This window comes from Bombus terrestris, chromosome 14 (assembly GCF_910591885.1).
Source record: "Bombus terrestris chromosome 14, iyBomTerr1.2, whole genome shotgun sequence".
NCBI lineage: Eukaryota > Metazoa > Arthropoda > Insecta > Hymenoptera > Apidae > Bombus > Bombus terrestris.
The window spans coordinates 10910449-10926210 of NC_063282.1; the positions used below are offsets into that span (position 1 = coordinate 10910449).

Here is a 15762-nt window from a genome sequence, read left to right on the forward strand (position 1 = left end):
GATTAATTCCGCATGGTTTTTTGCAATCAGTTTCTTATACTTGTGGGATAGTGTGACATCAGGGAAGGACGTGGCGTGAGGGGTGGTTGTTTATTAGCGTTGTCAAGATATGTTAACGTTGTCAAAGAATGTTGTGAGCGTTACCAAGGGATGTTAGAGGAAAAGTGAGCGTGGAAAACGTAACGGGAGTTGAGAGAGTCAGAGTTGAATTTATCGTTGTCGAGTGAAGATCCTTGTGTTGTAGTGTCGTAGAAGTAGTGAGTAACGAATACGTAAAACGGGATATTATATTCGATTTCGTGTGAGTGCAAACGGGTTAATCATACTGTTTCCTACAAACTAACAATATAACATTCCTATATACTTGAACTTTTGGGCCATTATTTGGAGCATAAAATATCGAAATTAAATAAATTTCTTAGCAAATTCAGTGGCGTTATGCGATGAAGTAGAATATAAAATTCCATTGAGGATTATTCCTGCGATATTCCTGCGATGTATATGTAGAGTACATAGGGTGCAAAAATGCAATTACAAGCATTTTCCGGATGAGAATGTTCTCTGATGAGACTATTACCGATCGTTTTCCGGTCGGAACAAATGATCCTAAACACATTAAAACTGTTTCAGCTGTTCCGGTAGGACAATTCAATCATTGTTAATCGAATTTTTGCACAACCTCTATAATCACTATTCCACACTCAGCAATCAATTAACCAATTATAAATCAAATTCTATTCGATAAAAAAATTATCTATAGATGAACTATCGATTTGTATTCATTGTAGACTTAGTTTTTAAATACAAATGTTCTCAGAAAGTTACGATTAAAAATGATTTGATAACACATTTTAATTTAAAAAAAAATAGCACTACGTGAAGCGTAAAAACAGAAAAAGAACAAAGTAGCTTTTTTTGAAACGTGGAACCCCTTAATTCGTTATCAGTGTAGGATGTTAGGCATCGAAGAAAATCCGCTGTTTTTAGTCTTATATATGCAAAAACCACAGTTTTATCTTAAAGTTTTTGCAAAGTTACGAAATATAACATAAAACTGAGAGCACAGAATATTTTTCGAAAACTAATATACATCCATCGAACTAGTTGTCGATATCCAATATACGCATCCTCTCGAAAGTCGAACCTGATAGATCGAACATGATCTATATTAGGTTTAAAACTGATGCAAACTTTGCGATCCAGGGAGTAACCGTGAACAAGTGAACATCTATGGGTAGAATTTCATTTGGGACGACCGACTTCCGACATCGGTCGGACCGGTGTCACCGACTGGATATTAGGCCACCGTCACAAACAGTGTTCGGTCCAGAATGACACTCGTGTGCAGGCGCATATAAAGGAGATATCCGATTAATATGGCATAAATATCGTTTGAAGGAACGCGAGAATGTCACGATGGTACGAAAAGGTCAAGAGTTAGCAGCATACGCCCGCTTAATGTATGACAAAATGAGTTTACATTCGCGACGAGGATAGAGATCGTGGGGTTGAATCGTTTGGTAGTATAGGAAGACAGAGCGAGAGATCAGACGGGAAACGAGAAGGGAAGGAAAGTACTACTGCTGGAGGTTCGACTGCATAGGAAACTTGGAACGAAGCCAAAGGCAATATGCATTAGCCATCGCGTATTTTGAAATTCAAGCCAAAGCAGATTAAATCCTACCCCTGGATCCCTCTTCGGTCCATGTTGGGCCTCGTCCTCCGATTTTTCCTTTAACCGTACTGTCCTACTGTCCTGTTTGCGGATACGTAATGAACATCAAACCTCTGGTACCTCGATGTCTGAACTTTTATAGTGTTTCGATTGCCACGCTAATCGATATGCGGTCACCCAAATTTCTGGCCCGAAATTTCGTTCTGCTTTGGCTACTAATCGTCAACTGCCATGGTGGTTTCACCTTCCTATCTAAAGTTCGAGTCCTTTATTTACTCCATACTTACCACTGTCGCATGTGCTTTTTTCGTTTCGTTTCTTTCTATTTTTTTATAACGCAACATTACGTGTCCATCAGTAGAATGTACAAATTTTTATAAATGAAAAATTCTTTTATTGAAGATTACATTGCACACCACATAATTACATTACATGCATATATATATATATATATGCCAATTTTATTGCATGCATCGAAATATAAGCGAGCATCGCACATTATAGTTCGCCACAATTATGACAATGTCTTACACGAAAACCTTAGACTTGTCATAAATTTCTCTGTTCCATTGGGTGTCCTCGAAACTAGAGATTCCCTCAGGCTTCCATAAATTTCCTGTCATCAAACGTCTGACAAGGCGTGCCGAACTGTAAATAGCACTTAGCCACACGGGGTTACGGCAATGTTTAGGAGCACTTCAATTACCGTTTTCAGTGGAATGCAGCCAACCAGATCCAAAGGAAAGAGGCCAGGTTTCGACCGCAGCGGGCACAGCTTATTGAGGCCTAAATCAGTTTGGCTAGGCATGGCCGCATGACTTTCCAGTAATTAGGTATTGAGAAATCGTTTCCAGGACGTTGGACAATATATCGGTAGTTGGTGGCGGAAAGTGCGATTCGGCAGCGTATAATTCCGAATGCTAGCAACCTCTATCCATCGGTTTGCCACTCTCATCCCTTTCCATTCGACGAAGATTAAGTTGTTTTCAAGCATGAACAGTGCCAGGGATATCACAGATACAATCGAGCAGATGGAATTCATTGCGCGCATTGTGAATGTGCTATACATTATATATATATATATATTGTTGATATTTCTGTATATTGTTGTGTATTACTCATAAATTATCGTATACAGCTTGTGATGACAATTACAGGACCGCTGCCACGTCCTTGTTCCTTTAGACATTACTATTACGTTTACCTCCTCGAAACGTCGTGTATTTAATCAAAGTGATTCCCACATGACTCGATACATTTTCACACTGGCAGGTTCTTTCCAAGATGTTCATTCAAGAAGTTGTTCATCGATGTATATAAGACACGCGTTAGCGTTTCCATTAGTCTTCTACTTCCTTGGAAAATCGTCGTTTCGAACCTTGACCTTTCGTGTAAAACAGACGATCGATCTGTCTACTTAAATTAAATAATCCATCTACTGAACTTCGTAGTATTTGTTTCGAATGAACGTGAACGCTTAATCGATCCCTACCCCTCTTTAATTTATCCATTTACGATTGTATCCAAATTGCTTTCAGATTACATACATCCGTAAACCTGAAAATTTTTGATGGAATTTAATTCAAGTATGACCGATTTAAAAAGAAAACTTTGTTTAGGAAGAGGATTAAATAACTTTAAAAAAGTCGCGTTCGTTTACTTAAGTGTTTAATGTAACGAAGTCGACAGAAGTTACGAGTCTGAACCTCTTGGTGTTTTCTCGGCGACTGACTAAAACCAACCGATCATCGATGGTTCGATGTCGGGGAATGTTTGGATTATTGGCGCCCGGACCGCCGCAAACACCGATGCCTGACACGGGTCCTCGAGAGAGGCTTCCGCGTCTTATTGCCTACGTGATATTAGCTAGGGGTATTTAGACAGATATTGAAAATATATTGTTTTTAACAGTTAGATGATATTCGTCGACCGATAGGTCGAAAAATGTGGTTAAACTTTTAGAATTCTAATGTGACTACTTTTAGAATTTAACGATGTACAATATTTTACCACAAAAGCCGTACACCACCAAGTGACGATGTATGTACCAAATATTTTAGATTGCCATTCAATTTGGTATTTTGGTACTTCGTACGTCGAACAAATCTCAAGAATATCGGTTTCGAAAGGACGTGCTCACTTTATCATCTACTATCAGCTTTCATGATAACACTTTCGCTCTAAGCTCCACTCTTTTCAGCTTATTTTAGTCGAGGAAGTTGCAACAGTTTGTTCATGAACTTCGTACCCTTCAAACTGTGATACATCTCTTTTGGAACGATTCTCGGATCTGGTAACTCGTGTAAATGCAATGAAACACGCTGTGAAATTTATCGAGACGACTTTTATTTTGTACTTTCAGTTTCTTCAAAATGAAGCTCTTCGCGAACGACACAATTCTATTATCTTCGCTATAAAAAGGCAAACGTCGACGGAATCCTCGTAATGAAATATCAGGAAAATCGAAAGGCTTTCCTCACCAAAGCACGTAGCAGGTAGAAACACGAGAGGAAAGTAGTTTGGCTAAAGGTACAAAGTGACTTTTCATTCGGTACGACTGAGAAATCTCAGTAGATACGGCGAATCCGAGAACATTTTCGAGAATTATCTGGTAGTAGTGGCTTTGCCAAATGTCGTGCAATAATGGAGTTATATCTGCAGATTTAGTTGCACCAGAGAATTTCAGATCGACAATGGTGTCTTGGTGCATACAGCTATTTAATTCACAATGATGTTCTACAACGACAAAGATCTTTGGGAGAAATGGGAAATCCAACGTAGCGATTTTCAAACGTCACAAATATTCCACCGTTTCGAAACTCGGTCGACTGTTTAACGTATTGCATTTGACATTTTGTTTCTCAAACGTGGCCTTGAGGAATTTTCCACTTTAACATGTGACAAAGGATTCTTTTTTTATATCGTTCGTCTTCTATGTTTTATTACAATCGTTTACGTATCTACTTTTATCTTGAATCCGTTAAAATTTTAAGAAGAACTCCAAATTTCAACTTTTTCCTTTTCTTCATTTTATCTACGTACCGTATTTGCAACTCTCTTTTGTATTATCGATTTCGATTAAGGTAATATAGTAATTTAAAAAATCCTGTTTCTGAATTACCTCGCCAGCACTTATTCATTGCACGATATCGTTTTAACTGGTATTTAATTCGAGAAAAGAAGCACAAGTGGCTCTGTTTCATCCTTATTTTGTACGAGAGAAGTTCATTCACACAAAATGAATGGAACGAAATGCGATTCACTGGTGGGTTCCGCGTAACTGCACTCGTTTCCACTTAATCTTGTTTCGTTTACGAGCACAGCTGTCTTTTTTGGCGATCGCAAAACTCGCGAATAATGCCGCGACACAAAGAACCCAATTGCAACTCCCCGTGCAGCGTCGGCCCTTTTTCTATCCGTACCTATAACCCGGACCACGATCTCTCTTGCCTTTCGATTTTCCAGTCTCCTATGTGTACCTCGAATACACGAGACCGTTCGAGTGTCGTTGGAAAGGGTTTGAAGGCCAATGAACCGAAACTATTTATCTGGTCGGACTTGGCTTGTACAAATACAGACGGCCCTGGGATGCATTCATGCATTTTGCATGTATATGTATCGAACGATAGCTGTCGATCGCCGAAACGATGCTGGCACGAACAGTCGTGACGAACTTTATGAAATGAATCTTCTCCTCTCTTTTCTTCCTCTGCCTTTTCTTTCAAGAGTCAGAGCACCAGAATGTATCGAATGTAGTCGAACTTTATCGGAGCGTAGTCGTGGTTGCATGAAATCGTGGTAAATTGTTAATGTTCTCTAATGTATGCCAATATCATTTGCGGCATTTTATCGAGGACGTTCGGTTAAAAATGAAAACGAAGACGAAGGTTCTATCGATCGACACCACTGACCTAATAATCGAAACATTAACTATCGGAAGAGAACTGTTTCTACCACTTCTTGCGCCATACCTTTAATTGGGTCATACAGGCAGGAATTGCGATACCCGGAAAATCGACAGATTGAATAACTGAAAAATTAATACAAAGCATGCCACCCGAGTTACGTTGTTCAGCTCCTACCGATTAAGCTTGTCGGTACAGATTCTAAAATTTTCTTAATTTTTCCTTCCATTCAGATTCATTTCTCTGCCCGTTTAATGGATTCTGCTTAACGTATATAGATACTGGCAAGATCAAAAGGATGAACAATTAATCGTATTTAATGTTACATCGAACCCATCCTATCCTAAATAAATACAAATTGATCCCGGAAGCTGATCTATCCCGCACTAGTGAATTCATCACTCGACCAGGCTGGCAGTTTGAGAGATCGATCTATTAAAATTCAAAATCGCCTCTACCGAGCGGATTGGTACTTACACCTGGTTTGAGCCGCTCTGTTTGCAGGAACGAATGTTACATCTAACAGGAACTAGGTTTAAACGCAAATCAATACTAATTCATAGCGCGGTCGACGCGCGTAAATATCATTGCGTCAGGCTGCATACACATTATCATCCTCAGATTGGGGCTCAGAGGGCTCCCGATGGGAATTTAATTTTCGTTGTCAAAGGAGACGGCCGCTTATGCGAATTTAGCATGCGATGGAAAGAAACGTGCAAGCACACAGGGAGTGCAGTGTGGTGTGAAACGGCAGAATGATGGGGATTGAGAGGATGGTAGTCGTGTTAGTGGGTGTGGCAAGGCAGTAGAGTGAGTACGAGGTGGTACAGAGGGTGGATTCAAAAAGAATGAAATAACGGATTGGGTTGCGGCCAACTGGCTGGCTTCCAACCAATCCTTAGTCGCCTGGATGCGGGAGTATATTATGTATACCATTCACCCGCCTTATATCCGTGCCCCGTGGAATCGCCCCGATGCATCCCATTGAAAATCATATTTCTCTGTTTGCTGTGCGTCCTTAGACATAGGGCTTCGAGTCGAGTATAGAAACAATAATTGAGAACGACCGGTTCACTGCGTTGCTTCTTCAACGAAGAGCTTCCCGATGTTTATTAACGGTACTCGAGCGACTCTCGCAGATCCATCTGGTGCGGAGACACAAATTTTCCGTGCGAATTCCTCGCAATTACGAGGATAAATAGTGGCAGGGATGCTTGCGTATTTTTTTGGGTGTTACGTGACTTTTGAGGAAATGCCTATTTTCGGGATCACGAGAGAATGGATTAAGCGATGAGAACGGGGCGATTAAGTTTAGAGTTGTCATTCATCGACGGAGTTTACTGTCGCGTGAAAAATGAAAAGTCCTGACAAACTTGGCTATGTGTACTACTTTAGAATTAGGAAGTCGAAATTCGTTCGCTTAAACAGATGCCTTCTATTTGTGATGAGTCTTTTCGATGCCAACTACAACAGACATCGGTAAAGTAAAAGAAGTAAAAGGAAGGCCAATAGTGGCGGAGTAACTGCATCAAGAAAAAATAATTTATGAGAAGCATCTTTACTTTTAAAGATTGGAATTCCTTTTACTCTATGGATCTGATCTCATTTAAGCGCAAACACGTTTTCAGAAATATTTCAATCATCTTTATGGACGTTTCGATCAATCAAATGTCGATGTACTTTCGGCATTGTGGATACAACTATGTTGAAAACCATTTGAAGGAAATGGGAGGTCTGGGCGTAAAATGCAGAAAGATAGCGAATGAGCAATCTATCTTTTCTCTGACTTTCCAATAATTCCCGATTTGCTGCCATTGTGGTTAAATGAAGCAAGTTGGAAGAGCGAAGGAAATCAAACCTACAAGTTAGATGATTCTCAGTTTAATGCTCCCTAATCATTGTTTTGCTTTGAAGTTTTAAATTATAAAGTGACGAGGAGAATTTGCCAAAATTCGACTCATACGATACCCTGACAAGAACTTTAGTTGCATCTACGTACTATGTACATTGACGTATGGACTTGTTTTTTCTTAAAAGATCAATAAAAAATAGTATTTCTATTCCTCTTCCTTTATCTAATAAACTGTAGCTTCATGCGAAGAAACTAAATCTTCACGTGTTCTATAATTTCTCCAATAATAATTACAACAGGGTATTAATTATTTTTTTTAAGTTAGTTTTCAAGCAAACGTGGATGTTATTATAAGTATCTTGAACAATACGAATAAGGAAATAGAAAGAATCGAAGAGATTAACATAAGAAAAAGCTTTAGTGGAAGATCATTTTAGTGATAGATCAACGTCATAGTTTGCTTCATGGTTCTATCTATCCAGAGTGTTGCTTAAAACCAAAACATCAAGCACAAATGTAACTGTTTCCAGAAAATGGCAGAGTATCGATTTAAAATAGTAACGAATTCATATAGAATTTTAGACGAGATTGACACAATATTATTACAATTGGGATACAACGGAACACAGGGAATTTTCTGTAATTAACTCATTCCGTAGTGACTGCGAATCTAACGATAATAATTTACTGCTTAATAACTTGACATTGTATCAAAATATGTAGGTCAAAAAAAGTTAAAAATAGTATATAATATAGATAGTCTAGCAGAATTTATTGCGTTTAGAAATTTGAAATTTCAGGTTATTTGTCGAAGTTTGAAGTATCTTTTTTGCTCGTAGAGTAGAACGATAATATATTTCTCCATGATTCTTTATGATTTCAAGATTATTATTTATATGTGAATTCTTTCGTATTCGAGCGTTCAAGATTAATTAATTTAATTGACGAATAACATTTTTCCGATACCACGCGACGTCCTACCTTTACTAAGTTTTTAATTGCATGCATCATCCCGTACTTTTTCCCAGGAAAGGGTATCGGTCTTCACTCGATGACCGTGCTTTCTAAATGGGCAATAAATTTATTGCGCTCAATAACTACGTACAGAAACGACGAATAAATCACACGCCTGTCTGCTAATTACAATGTATATATACCGTTTCAAGGCAGACGCTCTCGTACTGTTATATTTTTGACCGTAGATGGAAGAACAAGTAGGCTGGGAGATTCATTGATTTATAATACGTGATGGACAGCGATTGAGTAAGTCAATTCGCTTTAAATATTTCAATGTGCAACCTGTTTCATTAAGATTCTTCAGATACGCTGCTATTCTGATAATTAAATTACTCTCGATTCTTGTTCAACAATGAAATATACGCGCAATAAAAGTTCTTATAACTTTTGATAAATAGAATTGCATGAAGAAGGACTCTGAAATTATTATTTTCTACATTTACCTGCATTTTATAAAAATTTCATTTGACTTCGTGCGAATAATACCTGTTAAATACAAGAGATCTTAAATTAAATTTATTATTTGACATAGCTACCTGAACTTTATTAAAATTTTGATGTTTGATTTTATGCAAGTGCTCGGAGAAATGCTTGCACTTCAAATGTCGTAATTAAATATCATTTTTGAACATCATAACAAGCATTAGTCATTGCGATTTTAACGTCAGTAACAAAGTAACGAATTCAGGGTTCTTTAGCTTGCAACAAATAGAATGAAGCGATCGCACAATGAAACAGAATTGGTAACTAGATCCGGCGTAATTCAATATTTTAATTTTAGGAAACACCTGCCCCGAGAGCAAAGGATCGCTAGAGACAAAAGAGTTAAAATGGCTCTTCTTCCTATGCTTTGCATTTCACTAGTGAAAAGATGTTGAAGTATATAAATAAATAGTTGTCTACGAATCTACGTGCAAATTTTAATATCGTGCGAATCATTAATCACGACTTTTATCCAATAACCTCCATAATTTCACGGGACTTTCAACTGCGATAAATTCAACAGACTACCACGCTAAGTCGAAAACTTTGATTGTCTTTGTATACTACATTAAAATCTATAACTTCATTCGTGTTTAATTCATGGTGTTTTCACCATGATCTTTTTACGCGATTTAATTAATATTATCAGCAAAATTTCCATATTACAGGTTTTAAGTAATCAGTATTAACAAATTCTTTTGCGTAACACTTTTCTGCTTCAAAATTTTAATGAGAGGGCTAAACGTTGTTCGAAACATTAATCGGAACCCGTTTAACGATAACGACTGTTGGTTACAGCGCGGACGAAGGCTTCGACGGCACTTATCCGACGAACGTCGTCGTGAAGAACAATGGGACCTGCTTATACGTACCGCCCGGCATATTCAAAAGCACTTGCAAGATAGACATTACATGGTTCCCCTTTGATGATCAGCGCTGCGAGATGAAATTCGGCTCCTGGACGTACGACGGTTTTCAGGTAGGGGATACCGCATCATGGGAAATAGGTCAGCACGTATCCGTTTCTTTTTAATCTTCCGCTTGCGTTTTTATAGTCGAGGTACTTAGCTCGGACATGCCAAACTTCTTAAGAGGGAAAAAAAATTTTTCTAAGTACACAACGATATTTTACGATTCAACGCGACACGTGGTACATAAAACGTTAGGAAATTCTCTTTTTTTTTGTTGTTGTTGTTGCCTAGTGTTTTCTATGTATGTGTTTTTAAGAAAAAATATCAGGGAATATTACTTTAGGAGAAGATAATATCAGAGAAGGTAGTTGCAACTGAATATTGTCTTATTACTTGAAAACGTTTGAAAATAATAGCTTGGAAATATACAACAGGTTCTGTTCCCATAACGAGGATCAAAAATTATGAAAGATAAGACAAATTAAATTTCTCAATTGTGTGTACTTTTGCTGGCAAATATTAAATATTCTAATAAGATTTTGTATCCGTCGACAAGGTTCAACTGTTGATTCGAAACGATTTTATATACCTAAATTTATCGCTTCAGAAGTCTGACAAACAGAATGTCCCAGTTCCGATATCCTCGATTATTATTTCTAGAATACTTTAGAGCAAAAAGCTTACCGTAAAAACTTGTCCGTAATATCGTTTTCGTTTCAACTTACTCGTCCTGTAAAGTTATTCTTGTTGCAAACAGAATTTGTGGCAGGACTATGTACAATATGAGATGAATAGGATTTAAAGAATCGAAATGTACTTTTTGGACGATCCCATTTAGTCCTATAAGTCGTTAATGTCGTTAAAGTGTCCGTGCAGTGTCGTCTTTTTAGCAATCTGATGTAAATGCAGTGATGCTTCCGGAAAACATTATTTCAAGGGGATTCTTGAAAATTTATGAATTGTGGAAGGTGCATTTCGAGTAACAATAAACGCGACAGCGTAGCATGCGAAGAATTCTCAGTAATGCAGTTTCTCACTAGCTGTTTCAATTGGTTAATACAATGTCTGGATAGACTGCTCCAAAATTTCTTCAACGTGGTGCTTCTGTTTAAATCGCTAGAAGAAGGGAAATAAAATTGCGCGACAAAATGGACAATTTTGACGTGTTTCTTAAAATATGTTGCTACGTATCTCGAAATATAAATATAATATATAAATATTTGTTTTTTCATAGCTTTTGTCTAACTTCGAAAATTCTCCAAACATATACTAATACTATCTTTTGTATAAAATAAACACAGTGAGTTTATAGATTTTCGTGAATCCAGCCGGATTATCAACACGCGGAATAGTAATTTTTTTCTAAAATGTTGAGGTTGACTGATAGAAGAACGAGTGGATAAATTCGTAATAGAAAAATATATTGAAATAAGTATAGATATAAGTACAGGTATAGTGTATTCTGATCCAGATCCTCGCTCTTTCAGTGTTACAATACAATAGAAGAACGTATGATAGAGAGCACGTTAATATATTTATAGCAAAGGACATCACCAAAAAATTAACCTTGGTGTGTAGCTCTAGCTGAAGGCTACAAGAAACAGCAATAAAAATCTACTTATAGCTCTTTTGTTTCTATACCTTGTAATCCAAAACAAAATTTATATTCAAGGGCACAATAATATGGACTTCCTCTTATTTTAAATTTGTTTTCACTAAATTCTATTCTATTTGTAACAGCGGTCTCCAGGTCACGGATATACGAAAGAAAAAGGTGTAGAATTTTTCTTGAAGTAATTACTTCAATACAAAATGAAAAGGGTATATAGAAATTTGTAAATTTTTACGAAACTCGCCAATTGTTGAAATACGGAACGCAATAAGGGATAAAATGTTTGCAATTCTTGCAGTTGTATAATACTTCCGACCCATCTTTATTTGTCGTCTGTAATCATTCTGAATAATTAAAATTGAGACTGTGAATTACACGGTACGATGGAATTCGAGAATGCTCGAAGGTTCATTAAGGAGGACAATAAGCAGAACGAAGTAGCAAAGGTAGGAGGGATAGGAAGGAAAGTGAAATATATGTATAACGCTTTCCTAGATTATATTCGATTTCATCGATCTCGTTTTATACAACTTTTCCTTTTACTATGCCTGACATCGAATATACAAGTATATCCATTAGATGCATAACAATGAAATTACCTTCGAACATAAAAGATAAGTCGCAGGTTGCATAACGTTAAAAAGGGCTAGTCACAGGAAAAATTTGCGAGATGGTTAAATATTGAATGTTAATAATTAATGCGAGTTAACAGAGCAGAAAATCGAGAAAATCGATTTTGTTTTCATCGTATACTCTTAAATTGTATTTTGCACGATGAAAACTGTTGCGCACTGCAGTCATAATAACTTTTTTTTAATCGATGGCAATAAATTTTCAACAGTTGGATCTGCAACTGCAAGACGAGAGCGGAGGTGACATCAGCAGTTTCATCACTAACGGCGAGTGGGATCTGTTAGGTGAGTTTTTACAACCCTTATCGGGGTTCGTTTCCTCGCACGAGCGAGCAGTTTGCTCACCGTGAAAGCAGTTCTTGGACGATTAGCAATTCTAAAATCCTCGGCAGGTTCTAGGACACAAAGGAGCCCGTAATCAATCGTTTTCATAGGTCTAGACCAGCTGCATCTTACTACTGGGGAGCTTTATCTAATCCAGATTTTCATCAGAGTTACATGTGGCTGTAACGTCTTCGAGAGTTCCAGGGTGAAAATTAATTCCAAAGTCCGTGTTCTCGCTGAAATCTAATTATTTCAATCATAACTAACTTGAATGAATCTCGATCAAAGATGGTGCATACTCCTTCCAAGTTACTCTTAAAATACTTCTCGGATTCTTTACAAAATTTTCGATGCATTTAACATTAATAATCGCGTTTGATGGTCAGTTATTCTTTTACAGTATTATTGATTTATTTATATATTTATTTATTTACGTGATAAACTCTTTGATATAACAGATTAACACAAGGGACAGGAAAAAAATGAAGAAAAGAAGTTGAAAGCAACAGAAGGTGCATATGTACAAAAAAAAAGAAAAAGAATGAGAATAAACACGTAAGAAGCAACGAGACAGAGGCAGAGTATAAAGGTACAAAGAAAAATTACAACACAATATCATTATTAAAAACGCCCAACTATCAAAATTAAAAGAAATATGTATTTCATATGAACGGAAAAGTAAAAAATAGAATATAAGATGTTTGTGATTCTCCTAACAATTTCAGCATTGCTTGTATCTAGAACGCACGTGTTTACAAGATGCAAATTATAAAATAAAAGTATCACGTTTTGCGGCCACGTAGGTTTTATTTCTAGGACGTATACGCGCAAAGTGCCGGTACATACGCGACATGCATAGAGAGCTTATGAAGCAGGCAGAAATGTATCTTAAGTGATTTCAGCCGGTGCAAAATGTGGCTATAACGGAAGAAACACTTGAAAATGAAGTCGCGGTCTTTCTCCCGCTATGTTGCTCGAGATAGTTCAAGTGCATAGTGTACGTCGCGTAAAATAGTTGAGTCATCGCTATCGAGCCTAGTGGTCTTTTATTTCCACGAGCTTTTTCCTTCCTAGGTGAATCCGTCGTCTCTGAATACTTGCCACTTTTACGCTCGTTGCACTATCATCGTTGCATTGCTCTGGTTGTCTGACAAATTGTACAGTTTCTAAAAAATAAAAACTTCAGCGAGAATTGAAGAAAACTTAATATTTTTAAAGTTACGTTTTTTTTTCTTTTTTATAAATGAGTAACACAGAGTCTTACAATTAAAGAATATTTTGTACATTCTACGAAACATCCATTCACAGAATAGTTATTGAGTACATTTAAAAGTGACAGTTATATCGCGTTGAACATCGAGTTGTATTGTATTGTACTCAACACTGTATGATCACAGATTATTTTTTTATTTTTTATAAATATGCGTGCATAAGCGTTAACCTGTTTCGATTGTAACAGAGATAATCTACGATTGTGTTCTTTCTTTTCTTGTTACAGGAGTACCTGGTAAAAGGAACGAAATTTATTACAATTGCTGCCCAGAACCGTATATAGATATAACGTTCGTGGTTATCATCAGAAGGCGGACTCTTTACTATTTCTTCAACCTCATCGTGCCGTGTGTTCTGATTGCCAGCATGGCCGTTCTAGGATTCACCTTGCCACCCGATTCCGGCGAGAAACTTTCTCTAGGCAAGTTAGATTATCGCTTCTGCATGTCAGAAGATTAAACGGTATCTGTGTTGTCTGCTAAGATTACAGTAGGAAGCTGGTAAATGGTTCAAGAATTTTTATTTCTTTTCTGATCATTCTATATTGAACATCGATTGGCATGGCCCGACGTTAAAGCATTATAATTATATCGCCAAACATGGTTAGTAAAGCTCTGACCAGTTATTCAGCATTAGTGTGCGACCACGCCAATGCGTTCACGAAGTCATTGCATTATTTCGTTATGAGTTCTACTCGAGATTCCGGTGACTCTCCCCCGGCAAGTTCAAATCGCTAGCTAGCATAATTGCAATTCCTTGCAGGCTTCGAAGCACACTATAACAGCTCATGTGATTAGATTCAGTCGAGTTCTCGTAACGTATTGAATTGTATGGGAAATTACCGTCGCGTCGATGTCGATCGCAGACATTCATACGCCAGTGAAATACTGGAATTTATTGATCACCTTCTGTAGTTTCGCGTTTCATATACGCGGAACGATCCTTTTAAAAATGATAAACATATCTACGTTTCAACGTTCTCCGTGAAAGTAACTAACGCCTTAGAAAGTTGAAAATTCAGTTTGTAGATACCAATTAACAAGCAAAATTCTAGTTTCCAACGTAAATTAGTTATACGATAGGGATTATATATAGTTGAAAAGCTCGCTCCTTAACTTCATACTATAATTGGTAAAGTTTAAAATAAAATTCGTCTTGAGCATACTCTATCGCTCAGGAACGGTAACTCGATTCTGCCTTTCGTCTTTTTATTATCTATCTACAAAAATTCAAATATTTATCCAAGAAATTAAAGACTTAAAAGATGGATACGACAAAAAAGGCCAAACAAATTCATTAGTCAATTTATTAAGCATCTAATACTTCAACGATGATAGAATGCAACAGATAATAACTGATCAAGCCGCAGGAGTTTGAAACACATAGTCCGTGTAGTTTAAGATAGGAAAGATCAGGACCACCTGCTTCGTAATACTTTTGAGTCCTCGAGCATCAACAGCTGCCTACCTTTCAGCCTGTTGTGGATTAATCTGGTTTGGTTATCGAGTTGCTTTACAGTGATAATTAATTGCTCGAACGAACCTCTTTTGCAGGGGTAACCATTCTCTTGTCCCTCACTGTGTTCTTGAATATGGTGGCCGAGACAATGCCAGCGACTTCGGACGCCGTGCCTCTGCTGGGTAAGTCCGTCAATTTCCGACTCCTTTTTTTACCACTTCGTTTTTACCTATTCGGTACCTTTAAAACCGTTCCCGCGGTGAAGATAATATCAGGCTTTTCCTTCTTTTCTCTTTTCTTTCTTTCTTTTTTTTTTCTTTTTTAACAATTCGTCCAGGGGGCAATGGAGCGTTTCATAAATATAAAGACACGAGTTGGCTGATCTTTTATTTATAATTCACCTAAGACTTCAAATATTGGAACGTGCCTAGAGCAAGACGGATAACGTTTCTAAAAACACAATTCGGAAGATTCTATGGCACCTCGGTGTTTTTGGAGATGATCCAGGGAATTTTATCGCTATTTAACGTTCATGTGTACGTTCCGCGTATTGAAAGATGGATTAGTGCATACTCGGTTTCGTACTTTCATTGGAAATTTGGATCGAAGCCCATGCTGGAA

The 15762-nt window shown here is 37.3% G+C and overlaps 1 protein-coding gene across 3 annotated transcripts in view; it reads left to right on the forward strand.

Annotated features, from left to right (window-relative positions):
- Positions 1 to 15762, forward strand: part of LOC100649796 (neuronal acetylcholine receptor subunit alpha-7) — a 176403-nt gene that overhangs the window by 141176 nt on the left and 19465 nt on the right. For all 3 annotated transcript variants that reach the window (XM_012312542.3, XM_048412151.1, XM_003393347.4), the window contains 4 exons: positions 9731 to 9911; positions 12297 to 12372; positions 13910 to 14104; positions 15237 to 15323. In XM_012312542.3, coding sequence (XP_012167932.1) covers positions 9731 to 9911; positions 12297 to 12372; positions 13910 to 14104; positions 15237 to 15323 — 539 coding nt within the window. The remainder of the gene's footprint in view (positions 1 to 9730; positions 9912 to 12296; positions 12373 to 13909; positions 14105 to 15236; positions 15324 to 15762) is intronic.